This window comes from Leucoraja erinacea, chromosome 35, assembly GCF_028641065.1.
Source record: "Leucoraja erinacea ecotype New England chromosome 35, Leri_hhj_1, whole genome shotgun sequence".
Classification (NCBI taxonomy): domain Eukaryota; kingdom Metazoa; phylum Chordata; class Chondrichthyes; order Rajiformes; family Rajidae; genus Leucoraja; species Leucoraja erinaceus.
In genome coordinates, this window is record NC_073411.1 from 5,656,905 (window position 1) to 5,671,997 (window position 15,093).

At 48.3% G+C, this 15,093-nt stretch overlaps 1 protein-coding gene across 1 annotated transcript in view; it reads left to right on the forward strand.

Moving 5' to 3' along the window:
• LOC129713220 (lysyl oxidase homolog 2-like) overlaps window positions 1–15,093 on the forward strand; it is a 60,626-nt gene that overhangs the window by 26,773 nt on the left and 18,760 nt on the right. Inside the window, exons 4-6 of the mRNA XM_055662146.1 lie at window positions 2,460–2,671; window positions 4,050–4,263; window positions 14,211–14,394. Of these exons, the coding sequence (XP_055518121.1) occupies window positions 2,460–2,671; window positions 4,050–4,263; window positions 14,211–14,394 (610 nt within the window). The remainder of the gene's footprint in view (window positions 1–2,459; window positions 2,672–4,049; window positions 4,264–14,210; window positions 14,395–15,093) is intronic.

Below are 15,093 nucleotides of genomic sequence, written 5' to 3' on the forward strand. Positions count from 1 at the left end.
TGCCGGAGGTTGCAGGTAGTGGAAGCAGGTAGGGAGACTGACAAAAACCTCCGGGAACCGCACGGAAACCTTGGGTGGGGCGCAAAGTCTCCAGAGGTTTCCGTTCAGGTTTCCTAAGTGGGACAGGGGCATTAGATAGAGCTCTTATGGATAGCAGAGTTAAGGGATATGGAGAGAAGGCAGAAATGGGGTACTGATTGTGGATGATCAGCCGTGGTCACATTAAATAGAGGTGCTGACTCGAGGGGCCGAATGGCCTACTCTTGTACCTATTGTCTATTGCCTATTGGTGGAGTGTTAAGTATTGACCACGGATCGGAGGTAATAACTCCTTTGCTGCTCTGCAAAATTTTTAACACCCAATATTAATGCTTCATCCAAATGTCAGCATTTCCTGCTGTACAGCGCATCCTTACTACACTGCAACAATAGAGAGACACTTCCCATCAATGTTTACTTGCTGCAGTGAATGAAACAGCAGCGATGAAGTCCAATATTCAACATATGTTTTTTGCACTTAGCTCCCAAACGTGGGAATGAGACAATGCTGTGATCGAGTACATTTAGTTCCCTCATGTACAGCTTCTCCAAGAGACCTTCTCTCCAACAGGCCACTCACTCATCACTCCTCCAACTTTCAGATGCACATTTGTTTTCATTTAATTCTGATGGCAGTAAACCTGGAAAGTCTTCTTTAGATTAACACTCTGTTAGCCCAGAGTGCTCAGAGTCTCAAAACACATGGCAAATGCAAACAAAGTATTGTCAATTCGTCACATATGCAACCGCAGAGAGAAATTATTTTTGCATATATTACACATGCGGGCGCCGACATTATTGGAACCATTATTCAAAGTCCGAAGTCTGGTTGGCCCACACTCTTGATGTACTGGAACTATTTCCGTGAACCAACATCCCTCCCCTCTCCTCGCCCGGCCTTCTCTGTGCCCAGGAGGCTTCTCCTGCAGCTTACCCAAAGGCACTGGAGGCCTTACTCCGGTTCACCCCACTACCAGTGGTTGCCCCCCACACCCGACTTCTACACTTCCCTCCCGGTTATGCCATTTGCCGGGCCTTTGGGCGAGGTCCCTCAACGGCGGGCGAGTCGGGCCTGCTTGCCGGGAGTGACCCAGCCCGGTGTTGAATTCTGAAACCATTCCTAAATTCTGGAACCACTCAGCAGGTCAGGCAGCATCTGTGGGACAGACAAAGCGAATACACATTTAGAAACATAGAAAAACATAGAAACATAGAAATTAGGTGCAGGAGTAGGCCATTCGGCCCTTTGAGCCTGCACCGCCATTCAATATGATCATGGCTGATCATCCAACTCAGTATCCCGTACCTGCCTTCTCTCCAAACCCCCTGATCCCCTTAGCCACAAGGGCCACATCTAACTCCCTCTTAAATATAGCCAATGAACTGGCCTCAACTACCCTCTGTGGCAGAGAGTTCCAGAGATTCACCACTCTCTGTGTGAAAAAAGTTCTTCTCATCTCGGTTTTAAAGGATTTCCCCCTTATTCTTAAGCTGTGACCCCTTGTCCTGGACTTCCCTAACATCGGGAACAATCTTCCTGCATCTAGCAAATGGAAAGGAAAGAGGAAAGGGCTGGCATAGAGTGGAGCAGCTGGTGGAGTTGCTGCCTCACATTCTGACCCCAGGTGCTGGCTGTGTGGAGTTTGCAAGTTCTCCCTGTGACTACGTAGGTTTCCTCTGAGTGCACGCAAACAAAAACCTTTCACTGCACCTCGGCACATGTGGCGAAAATAAACTAAACTAAACCAAAAACTACGATGGAGTGGAACCAAAACTTGATTCAGCCAACTATGGTTGGGAATTGAATTCCACTGGTTGGGCAATGGAAGGGGACATGTATTTAAAAAACAGTTAGACAGGTACATGGGCAGGACAGGTTTGGGGGGATATGGACCCTGTGCAGGCAGGTGGGACAGGTGTTGCCGGTACAAGTTGGGCCGAAGGGCCTGTTTCCACACTGTATCACTCTATGACTATATGTGGATAAGTGATTGAAGGAAGCATCACCATTGTGTACGGAAAGGGTGAGGCCAATGGTCTGCCCTTCAATGGTTTAATGGTCCCTTCCAGTGTAGTACTGTCCTCCGTTTTTAATGTCTGCTCGCTTACTATCCTTTTTCACACAGAGAGTGGTGAGTGTGGAATTCTCTGTCTCAGAAGGCGGTGGAGGCCGGTTCTCTGGATACTTTCAAGAGAGAGCTAGATAGGGCTCTTGAAGATAGCGTAGTCAGGGGATATGGGGAGAAGGCAGGAATGGGTTACTGATTGTGGATGATCAGACATGATCACATTGAATGGCGGTGCTGGCTCGAAGGGCCGGATACTCCTGCACCTATTGTCTATTGTCTGTAAGTTAAAGCAAGTTGAGAAATGAATTCCACATGCTGTCAAATAACAATCTATTTTTTTCCTGACTCTAGGAAGGGCAGCAGCATGTGGAAGATATTCGCATTAGGGGAGTCTTTGGCCCGTCTCGGAGGAGCCTGCCCGTGACCGAGGGCTACGTGGAGGTGAAACAGGACGGGAAATGGAAGCAGATCTGTAGCACAGACTGGACGGAGCTCAACACCAGGGTGACCTGTGGCATGTTTGGCTTCCCGGCCGAGAAACGCTACAACACCCGAGTTTACAGGTGACAATAAAATAAACTGGAGGAGAGAGCTTGGGGTCAACGGAGCTTTCAGGGTGATATGGATGAACATATCACAGGAGAATAGGTGTCCACCTAACCGGAGGTTGCAGGTGGTTGCCGGAGGTTGCAGGTAGTGGAAGCAGGTAGGGAGACTGACAAAAACCTCCGGGAACCGCACGGAAACCTTGGGTGGGGCGCAAAGTATCTAGAGGTTTGCATTCAGGTTTCCTAAGTGGGACAGGGGCATAAGGCAGCGTGCGTAACAGTAGGAATGAGAGACTTTTGTGTTTAGTTTCGTTCAGAGATAGAACGTGGAAACAGGCCCTTCGACACACCGAGCCCGCCCCGACCAGCGATTCCGCACATTGTCACCATCCTACACGCAGTAGGGATAATTTACCTATACGTCTTTGTAGTGTGGGAGGAAACCAATGATCTCACCCACGAGCAAACCCACCCAGTCACTGGGAGAATGTGCAAACTCCGTACAAACAGCAGCTGTAGGAGGGGTCGAACCTGGGCCTCTGGCGCTGTAAGGCAGCTATTCTACTGCTGTTCCACAGTGCCACCCCACAAACGGTTGTTGCATCAACGGTCCACCTTGACACGTTGGGTGTTGTCCTTTGAAGGTCACGGTCAGTGCTGTGCAAACCCACGTCCTTCTTTCATCCTAATCCCGCGGCCAATAAAGGCTTGGAATGATGGAGTTTTGTTGGATTTGAAAGGAATTGGTGGGATTAGATGACAAAAACTGTTTCAATTGTTCACATTGATGGAGGTGGGTGTGAAGATCAAACAACTTAAGTATAGCTATTAAGGACATACTTCCACAAAAAGAGTGGTGGAGGAACTCCTTCCACAAGGAGTAGTAACCCTTGTTCTATGAGTTGAAATCTGAATCGCTTGCATATTAGCTGTCCTAGGGTGTAAGAGGTATTGGAGCCAATGAAGGCAGAAAGGGTCCTGGTGGGACAGGATGAGGGCTGTTTGCCCTCCTCCTGTGCCTGCAGAGGGGTATATTGGCCCTTAATGTAGTGGTGCAGCTGTTCGAGCAGCACCAGAGATTCAATTACGATCCTGACCTTGGGTGCTGTCTGTGTGGAGTTTGCACGTTCTCCCTGTTACCACGCGGGTTTCCTCCAGATACTCTGGTTTCCTCCTACATCCTGAAGACCTACATGTTTGTAGGTTAATTGAACTCTGTAATATGGCCCCTAATGTGTAGGGAATGTTTGGGAAAGAGGTATAACATGGAACTAGTGTGAACGGGTGATCGATGGACGGCATGGACTCAGCGGGCCGAAGGGTCTGTTTCCTGCTGTATCTGCAGAAGAGAATTGTTGGAGGTGACTGGTTTTTCATTGCTCCCTTTGTGCAGGACATTTGCCAGCAGGAAGAAGCACATCTTCTGGCCCTACGCCATCAACTGCACAGGCAACGAAGTCCACATCTCCAACTGCGGCTTGGGTTTGTTGGCAGTGGGCAGCAACAGTACGTGTGGGAATCAGATGCCCGTGGTGGTGAGCTGTGTCACGGGCCGCCCCTTCGCCACCATCACCCCCTCCCGAGTCCGCAAGGCCTTCCCGCTCAAGGTAATGTGATTGACGCAGCTGCCCGGCTGGGGGGGGGGGGGGGGGGGTTGGCGGTCAAGGCGTCCGAGGTGGCTGGATGGAATTGAACGTTTTGCGTTGCTCAATGGTCTCAGCCAGGCCGTAATATGTGGCAGCCCAGGGAATCACTGCCCTGGTACAGGACTCGAGGAGCACAGAAAGTCACTGACGGCACTGAGCTCATCCAGAGGCAGCACTGGTGGATCCCGGTTCGATCCTGACTACGGGTGCTTGTCTGTGGGGCGAAGAGCCTGGTTCCATGCTGTATCTCTAAACTAAACTAAACTAAACAGAGGTTGAGCTGGGTCAAGTGGAGGACGACTAATGCTTGCTGGAGGTTGGAGGCTCAATGGGTTCGGACGCAGCACATACAATGGGGCCCACTGACCATGCATGGTGATTCACTTGACCTGACCGTGTGCTGGTGGCTCTGAACGAGTGCCTATGATCCCTCTCGCCTGGCTCTGTAGGTGTTTGTGACTGAGTTTTACAGTGCCTGGCTTTCCACTGATTGCGTGGCTGTGGGTTTGTGTATCTGCGTATGTGGGTAATGCATGTGCCCGCGTACGTATGTATGTGCACGTGTGCAGGTGGAATGTGTACTTGCTTGTGCAGGTGTGGACATCTGTGGGAGTGCATGCATCTGTGTGTGTGTGTGTGTGTGCACATATCTGGGTGTGCATTTATGTGTACACATACATAGGTGGGTGGAGCTGCATGTGTCTTTGTGTCTGTGAATGTCTATGGACATTTAGAGTCAAGAGTGATTTATTCTAATACATCCTGAAATGGAACAATGAAAGCCCTACTTGCAGCAGCACAACAGATATGTATAAACAAGAAAAGTATATCATATATATATCTATATTACTAAAAGTCTGATCTTGACCACTTTTGGCCCACTGTGCTGCGATTTCCGAGAGAACGCCGCCACCTACAACCGTCATTTTTGGCCACTTCGCTCAGAGCCCCCCTCCCCCTTACGGGACTGGAGGATTTTCCCATCGATGAAAAATCAGAGAGATATTAATGTTTTTAAATAATTTGCCATTCTCTCTGCTGCCCCTGCTGGAGGGAGGGGGAGGGACTATAAAACCAGGAAGTGGTGTGCCTCACTCAGTCTCTGCAAAATGGAGGACCCAGAGGTTCACGTCTCTCTGAGCTCTGAATAAAACTGAGCACATGTCTACTCAACTGTGAGTGCCCTTAATGTGGTTTGAAAATGAAAATATGGTTGGGTTGAAGTAAAAATGCACTGCTATTGGCTCTTTGGGTTGTTGAAGGTAAAAATGCACTGCTAATGGCTCTTTGGCCCACCCCCTCTCTCCCCCACCCCTCTTCACCCCCATCTCCCCCCACTCACTACCCCTCTCTCTTGCACCACTCCCCCGCTACCCCTCTCTCCCCCTCACTCCCCACTCTTCCCCTCTCCCTCCCCCCCCCCTCTCTCCCTCCCCCCCTCTCCCTCCCCCCCCCCCCCACCTCTCTCCCTCCCCCTCTCTCTCCCCCCTTCCCCTCATCCCCTCGCTCCCCCCTCTCTCTCCCCTTCCCCTCATCCCCTCTCTCTACCTCTGTCCCCGCCCCTCTAACATCCCCACCCCCCCCCACCCCTCTCCCCCCCTTCCCACCCTTCCCGCTCTACTCCCACTCCCCACTCTCCTCCTCCCCCCCCCATCCCCCTCTCTCTCCCCCTTCCCCACTCTCCTCTCCCTCTCTCCCCCCTCCCTCCCCTCTCCCCCACACCGTCTCCCTCTCGCCCCCCTCCTCCCGCCTGTGTGTTTGGGGGGTGGTTAGTGTGCCACATCCCCCCACCCTCTGCAAACGCGCATTGGGGAAACAGACCCAACGGGTCTGCACTTGGTCTAGTATATATATGTATAAATTACAAGCATACAAATAATAATAGTGCTAAGTCAAAAAGAATGTCCCCAAGCTATAGTTCAGAGCCTATTTGGAGTTGTCGTGGTTAATAACCTAATGGTTGTCGGGAAGAAGATGCTCCTGCATGTTACAGTTTTCAGGCTCCTCTCCCTTCTCCCCGATGGCAAGAATGAATTGTGAACTTGTCCAGAGCAGTGTGGCGTCTGTGGGTTCATGTGTGTATGCACATGTATGGGTTGTGCGTGCCTGTGTACATAGAAATAGAAACTCGGCTTGCCCTGTTAGTCTGTCCCGTCTGAAACCCAGGTGATCATTTTTAAAGTGCATTCACAGTTTGATTAAATACTGCTGCTGACATATACACGGCAAATCCCACTTCCAGCAAACGAGTAATTCATCAGATTATCTTCTGAAGGAGAAGGGCTGGTGGGGAATGGGAATAAACTAATGCTGTATCAGGATTTATGATTGTATTGAAGGATCTGAACTCGGGACCTTTGAATAAGTTGAAGTTATCACCCTTCAAAAATATTCAAGTGGGAGTTAGATATAGCTCTTGGGGCTAACGGAATCAAGGGATATGGGGGAAAATGAGGAACAGGGTACTGATTGGGGATGATCAGCCATGGTCATATTGAATGGCGGTGCTGGCTCGAAGGGCCGAATGGCCTACTCGTGCACCTTTTTTTAATGTTTCTATGTTTCAAATAGCCCATTAAGGAGAGGGGTCTCGAGAGACTGAGATTAGACAGTGAATGTGTTCTGTCGTTACTAAGGCATGTTGGAAGCCCGTGGCTTGGAATTGAAAGGCTCTTGAATGGCCACAAAGTGTTTTTGAACAGTGTATAAATTTAAGCTTGAAATACAGGGCATCACACAGTGCATTCCATATATTATATGTAATGCACATCAGTAAATAAAAGCCAGATGGATGTTCTGGCTGCAAATTTGAAGCACGTATCAGTCAGTTCTGGCAGAGATGTTCTTCTTGATTGACCAAACACTGTCCCATCTTAACTATATGATTTAAAGGGTTAGTACATATGTCCATTGGTTATAGGAGCAGAATTAAGCCATTCGGCCCATCAGGTCTACTCCACCACATTCAATCATGGTTGATTTACCTCTCCCTCCTAATCGCACTCTATAGCCTTCTCCCCATAACCACTCCCTAATCCTTGGCACTCTTAAGCCCCTATCCCACTGTACCAGGTAATTCACTGTACGAGTTCTCCCGAGTTTTCCCCTTATTCGAACTCGGAGAATGCCCGAACTGGGTCCGTAGGAGCTCATGGATGTCTTGTAGCGGCTCGTACGAGTAAAAAGTAACAATTTTTTTCATCACGAGTATTTTTTTACTGTTGAACATTTTTTACATGGATGAAAAAACTTCACGAGTTCACCGGATTTCCCGAGTTCCAACCGTTAGCATTACGAGCTGCTACGAGACATCCACAAACTCCTACGGACCCACTACGGACATTCTCCCAGTTCGAATCAGGGGAAAACTCGTGAATTAACTCGTACAGTGGGACAGGGCCTTTACTAATCAAGAACTTGTCAATCTGTGCTTTAAAAATGGCCAATGACTAGGCCCACAAAAATGCCCATTGACTTGGACCACATAGGCAATGCATTTCACAGATTCACCACCCTCTGACTGAAGACATTTCTCCTCATCTCCTGTCTAAAGGTACGTCCTTTTATCCTGAGTTTAGGCCCTCTGGTCCTCGACTCTCCCACTTGTGGAAACATCCCCTCCACATCCACTCTAATCCAGGCCTTTCACTATTTGGTTGTTCTATAGTGTATGAAACTGGAGGTCTCAAAGCTCTGCTGAAGGATGAGAGGGATGGGTTCAGGATCCACAGGATAAAGGACCACTAGCTCCAGGGTTTGACCCCTGATTGATATCTTGCCACTGCAGCTCCCTGGTCCCATGTTGTCATTTTTGCTCACCCCTCCTTTTACTCCTCCCTCCTCCTTTAACCCCTCCCTCCATTCCACTGTCCCCTCCTCACACCTCTCTCCCAACCACCAACTTTCATCTCGTATGTGTATGTGACGATTAAACTTGACTTGACTTGACATTCGATTTTATTCATGCGTTGTCTTTCTGCTGACTGGTCAGCACGCAACAAAAACTTTTCCGTGTACACGTGACAATAAACTAAACCCAAACTACTTTTCCTCCGGCATTCCGAAACCCACGCGTCTCCAGCATCTAAAGTCTCCCGTGCCTCCATTTTAGATCAAGCTTACAATCACCTGGGTTAACGTAACCTGGCGCCAAACGTCGAGTGATATCACTTCTGCAAAATGCCTTGGAGCGTTTGTACCAGGTTGTTTTGGCCGTGCTGTTTTTAAATTTATTAATTTATTTTTTATTATGCAAATACTTTTATTCAAAAAAATAAAACTAAATACACAAATGAGCACAATCAAAGACTGCCTGTGTTGACAGTTTTACAAACAAACGATCATCAAATTAATATAACGGCCACTTAAATCAACAAAACACTCAACATCCCGCTGTGACCAGCATTCACGAAGGCCCCAAAGTCCCCGTAGACACCGTGTGTTCCCTCTCCAGGCACACGGATGTAAAAGGGGCAGGCAGTCAACCCTAGTGGGGCCGTCGACTATCCGCTGCCTGGACATAGAAACATAGACAATAGGTGCACGAGTAGGCCTTCCAGCCTGCACCGCCATTCAATATGATCATGGCTGATCATCCAACTCAATATCCCATACCTGCCTTCCCTCCATACCCCCTGATCCCTTTAGCCACAATGGCCACATCTAACTCCCTCTTGAATATAGCCAATGAACTGGCCTCGACTACTTTCTGTGGCAGAGAATTCCACAGATTCACCATTCTCTGCGTAAGAAATGATTTTCTCATCTCGGTCCTAAAAGACTTCCCTCTTATCCTTAAACTGGACCCGCGAATGGCAGATTGGCCGTGCTGTTGGGGTCCTTGCTTCGTCCCATGTTGAATTCTGGATCCACAGCCACCTGTCCCCAATCCTGTGGCCTTGGAATTCATTGCAGAGATGCAACATCTTTATGTTCATGCAGTGGACTGGGAACCATGTGTTAAATTGAATCACCATGAAGAAAGCAATGTGTGTTGGCTGAAGGTACTGTGGGAGTCTGGCTTGGTGCCTGTAGCATTGTCCTCCAAGTACTCTGCATTGGACTTGGACCATGTGCCTCCATTCTCTCTTGCCTCCCAGAGGGAGTCCTGTTTAATATTAATTTGGAGCCTTCTGGCATCCTTTCTCCTGGCCTCTGTGCAGCTGGGGAATGTTCGACCTTCTGTTAAATCCTGGGGCCACTGGATGCAAAGCTTGGCAGCGGATGTGGTAGCAGATGAATTCATCCTCCTTGGGTCCGTGTGTAGCACTCTCCTCTCAATCAACGAGTACAGGCGCCACTTAAAAAACCTCAGCACATCACCCAGTGTGAGGGTCAGTACTGTTAGAAGTGCAGTCTTTTAAACTTCTTTTCTCATTATGCCAATTGACCTGAGACATTGGCACCATTTCCCCCCCCCCACAGATACTGCCTGACTTGCTGAGTATTTCAAGCAATTTATGCCTAATACACATCAACAGTATTTCTTGTGTGGCTTGACAATTTTGGTGGACAGGGAGCTTCTTTAGTTTAGTTTAGTTTAGTTTAGTTTAGTTTAGTTTAGTTTAGTTTAGTGATATTGTGTTGAAACAGACCCTCCGATCCACCGCATCCGCAGGGGATCAACGGTCCCCGCACACCAACACTATCCTACACACACTAGGGACAATTTACAATTTTACCAAGCCAATTAACCTACAACCTGTGTATGAAGGAACTGCAGATGCTGGTTTACATCGAAGATAGACACAAAATGCTGGAGTATCTCAGTGGGACAAGCAGCATCTCTGGAGAGAAGGAAAGGGCGACTTTTCGATTTCAATCTTTTTATTTGAATTTCACAGCAATTTGCATACATACAATGATAACAGACAGTGACAGTCAAGGCATAGTATGTAAGCGACCCTCAAAGCCCTTACCCTTACCCACCTTCAACCCACCCGAATCAGGTCGGAACCAAACGGGGCCAAACAACACTCACATACATACACACAAATATGGTAAGATAAACGAGACAAAAAGTACTTTAAAAAAAAAAAAAATTAAAAAAAAGAAAAAAAAGTGGGGTCACTAATAACAGTAAATAAGTAAGTAATTAAATAAATAAGTGTGGGGAGGAGAGGGGGGGTTAAGGGGGAGAGCAGCTGCAGTAGAGCAGAACATTGGTGGAGAGCACTCAGTCCTCTTCCGAGTCCGGGTACAAGTTGAGAGAGTTAACAAGTTCCAACAAAGGGTTCCATGTATCTAGGAATGTCTTGGTAGAACCTTTGAGAGAGAACCTAAGTTTTTCAAGCTTTAAATTGTAAAGCACCTCCTTAATCCAGCGGGTGTGTGTCGGGGGACAAGTGAGCCACCAGTTAAGCAAGATCAGTCTCCGGGCTAACAAGGTTGTAAAAGCTAGAACCCGTTTCACCGCAACAGAGAGGTTGGTGTTGGGAGGGGTACCGAAAATGGCTGACAGTGGGTTTGGAGGAATAGTTTGGCCGTAGGCTCTGCTTATCAAGTCGAAAGCACTCCTCCAAAAGGCTGCTAGCTTAGGGCAAGACCAAAACATATGGCTATGGTCGGCAGCAGATTGATTACATCTGTTGCAGGTGTCCCTAACAGCGGGGTAAATTCTAGATAATCTTGCATTTGTGTAGTGGACTTTGTGAAGGACTTTGCATTGGAGTAGGTCATGATGGGCACATATGGAGGAAGAATGGGTCAAGTCCAAGGCAGAGTCCCATTGCTGGTCTGTTAGTTTCGTATTCAGCTTGCCCTCCCATGCAGCTTTTAATGAGGTATGAGGTTTCAATATAACCGACCCTAACAAGTTATACAAAACAGAGATGCATTTCTTCCGGTTTGGATCTAGAGCTAAGATGGTATCGGTCAGGGTTTCAGGGGGGCGATTTGGGAAATGGGGGAATGTCTTCTTCACAAAATCCCAAATCTGGAAAAAACGAAAATGGTGGGAGTTTGGGAGGCTATAGTTGGACGAGAGCTCCGCAAAGGACGAAAAGATGCTATCCTTGTATAGGTTGTTGATACTATTGATACCGTTGCTATGCCAGGCTTTGAATGCGGGGTCTGTACTTGAAGGTTTAAAGATGTGGCTTTTAAGCAGTGGGGTCAAGATGGAAGGGCCTTGTAAACCAAAGTTTTTCCTGAGTTGACTCCATATCTTGAGTGAGAGGGACGCAATTGGGCCTGCACCCACAGATGTTATAGGAAGGGGGAGTTGGGAGCATAGGACAGACCGCAACGGGAGATGTGAACTCGCCTTTTCCATGTGTACCCAGGTCGGTAGGTGGTCGCAATCATCATTCATCCAACACAGGAGTTTTTGCAAGTTAGCTGCCCAGTAGTATCGCCTAAAGTCAGGAAGTGCCAAACCGCCGTCACTCTTAGGAGACTGCAGTATCGCCTTTCGGATTCTGGCCGGTTTGCTACCCCATAAAAATTTAGATATTGTCCTTTCTAATTTGTCAAAAAAAGATTTAGTGATAAGTATAGGGACGTGCTGGAATGATACAGGAATTTGGATAGGACGACCATCTTGACCAGATTTATCCGGCCCACGAGGGATAACGGTAAAACTGACCAGCGGTCAAAATCTCTTTCAGCTTTCTCAACCAGAGGCAGAAAGTTTGTGCGGAACATATAGGATAAGGGTGTTGTGATAAAGACGCCGAGGTAGCGAAACCCATCCTCTGCCCATTTGAGTGAGGTTAAAGAGCGAGGGAGCTGCTTAGCCAATGAGTTAATCGGTAATAGCTCACTCTTTTGGTAGTTAAGTTTATAACCAGAATACGCGCCAAACCGTTCTAAAATATTTGTCATCACAGGGAGAGAGCTGACTGGGTTCGAGATGTACAGGAGCAGGTCATCCGCATACAATGAGACTTTATGAGTTGTGTCGAGCCGTGTAATACCTTTAAAGCCCTTCTCTAAGCGTAACCAGACCGCCAAGGGCTCTATCGCGACAGCAAACAGGAGTGGTGATAATGAGCAACCCTGTCTGGTAGCGCTCTGAAGGGGGAAGTGGGGCGACAGTGTGTTGTTTGTTTGTACTGAGGCCACCGGGGACAAGTATAATAGACTGACCCAAAGAATAAAACTGTTACCGAGGCCAAACCTGTCCATCGCCTTGTATAGGTACTTCCACTCGACCCTGTCGAAAGCTTTTTCGGCGTCGAGGGAGACCACTATCTCCGGGGTCTCACTACTCGGTGAATGGATGATGTTAAGGAGACGCCTAGTATTGTGGGAAGACTGTCGGCCTGGTATGAACCCTCTTTGGTCTAACGAGATAATAGAGGGCATCACTCGTTGAAGACGGAACGCAAGGGCCTTAGAGAGGATTTTGAGGTCCACATTCAGGAGTGAAATTGGTCTATAGCTACTACAAAGCAGGGGATCTTTCTCCTTTTTAAGAATTAGGGAGATAGTAGCCCACGACAAGGTGGGCAGTAGGCGACGATGTAAAAACGCCTCATTGTACATATCTCTCAGGACTGGTGCGAGGAGAGCAGAGAAAGCTTTGTAATATTCTACAGTGAAGCCGTCAGAGCCGGGTGACTTTCCGCTTTGCAGCGATGTGATGGCTGCTTGGACCTCAGCAACAGTTATGGGACCACCCAAGTCTCTCGTGGCTTCATCGTCAATTCGGGGAAAACGTCATACTACTGAGCATGTCACCTGCAGTGGGAGGACAATCGGAAGCGTATAGTTCAGCGTAGAATTTAGCAAATGCTTCATTCATTCTAAGAGGATCAGTATGAATCTCCCCTAAGCTGGAGAAAGGGCGACTTTTCGGTTGAGTTTGAAGAAGACTTTTAGCCCAAAATGTAACTCATTCCTTCTCCAGAGATGCTGCCTGTCCCGCTGAGTTATTCCAGCATTTTGTGCACATTTAACGTATTGTGTAGCCTACACATCTTTGGCTTGTTGGAGGGAACCTGAGATCGCAGAGGAAAACCGCGCAGGTCATGGGGAGAACGTACAAATTCTGTACAGACAAGCGCCCGTAGTCGGGATCGAACCCGGGTCCCTGGAGTTGTAATGCAGCAACTCTACCGCTGTGCCGACCTTGTTGCAACCCAAGCTTGGATTCCATTTGATAAGTTATTTATTTATGCAGCAACAGGATGTAGCTTTCATTTAGCCTTCATCCCTCATTACCCTTGAACCAGCCGAGGCAAATATCACCACCTTGTGTCACAACCCCACTCTGGATCTGAATGGCAGCCCTACTCATATGGCCTCAATAGTGGGACAAATTGGAAACTTCAGCCCAGCCTCTCTCTGTAGCTAATACCTCCTAAACCAGGCATCATTCTGGTAAATAGCTTGTGCTTTGCCACGATCATTGCACTCTCCTCCAACATCCTCCACTGAAGCTCCCATCCCAATGAGTTAAGGGGCAGCGTGTCTCACTGGCCAACAATATTTTAAGGATAAGGGGGAAATCTTTTAGGACCGAGATGAGGAAAACATTTTTCACACAGAGAGTGGTGAATCTCTGGAATTCTCTGCCACAGAAGGTAGTTGAGGCCACAGTTCATTGGCTATATTTAAGAGGGAGTTAGATGTGGCCCTTGTGGCTAAAGGGATCAGGGGGTATGGAGAGAAGGCAGGTACAGGATACTGAGTTGGATGATCAGCCATGATCATATTGAATGGCGGTGCAGGCTGCAGGCTCGAAGGGCCGAATGGCCTACTCCTGCACCTGTGTTCTATGTTTCTATGTTTCTATGTAATACAATGGTGGTTCTCATCAAGCTACCAGCAGGTGCTATGGGCAATGCTGTAGTTCTGGGTGTATTCTGCTGGAGCATGGGATCGCATGGATAGGGGAAGTGCAGGATCCCACTGTTCTCTCTCACGGGATCGCCTTGCCCAACAGATTTTGTTTGCACCCGCAGGAACCGCAGGTTCGACTCAGAGGAGGTCCCAAGATCGGAGAAGGCAGAGTGGAGGTGTTGAAGAACGGGCAGTGGGGAACAATCTGCGACGGTTATTGGGGCCTCGTGTCAGCCAGTGTGGTCTGTCGACAGCTGGGATTCGGCACTGCCAAGGATGCCTTGGGTGGGGCTCAAATGGGCAAAGGTGAGGCCTTCCCCTCCCTTCATCTCCATCTGCCCCCAGCCTAACACCAGCCATTCCCCAATGGCCCCATCCTCTCCTTCCATCTCCATCTGCCTCTACCACAACCCCAGCCATAAGGCAGGATGTGTGATCGCTATCTCAGCACAGCAGCATCCCAGACACAGATACCCAAATAAAGACACAAAGTGCTGGAGTAACTCAGCAGGTCGGGCAGCATCTCTGGTGAACAGGTATAGATGACGTTTCAGTTCGGGACCCTTCCGCAGACTCTGTCTTCCAGTTTTCTGGACAGAGTTTGGGGATCGGGAAGATTTATAAATCTACCAGAGAGAGCAGACTACACGATTTATCGGCCTTTCGTTCTGGATCACGTGCTCTGGTTTCTAGGGTGACTTGTGAAGCCGCTGTTGAGGGGACCACCCACAGACACACTGAGAGAGCCTGGTGTGGTTAAAGGAAGCTTGGGAATGTCTTTTGTTTTGAAGCTGGGATGAGTTCTCCCTCATGCGAAGACCAAAGTTAGGTCACCTGCAGGTCATCGAGATAGAAACTTCCAGCCGGGGATAAACCCAGCAATCATTGTCATTATTATCGGAAAATGACATTTTCATTCTTACTAAAGGGAGCACAAGAGATGTAACCAGACAGGGAGGTATTACATGCAGTGGGGCTCAAATCATCCAGTGTGTGATAACTCAC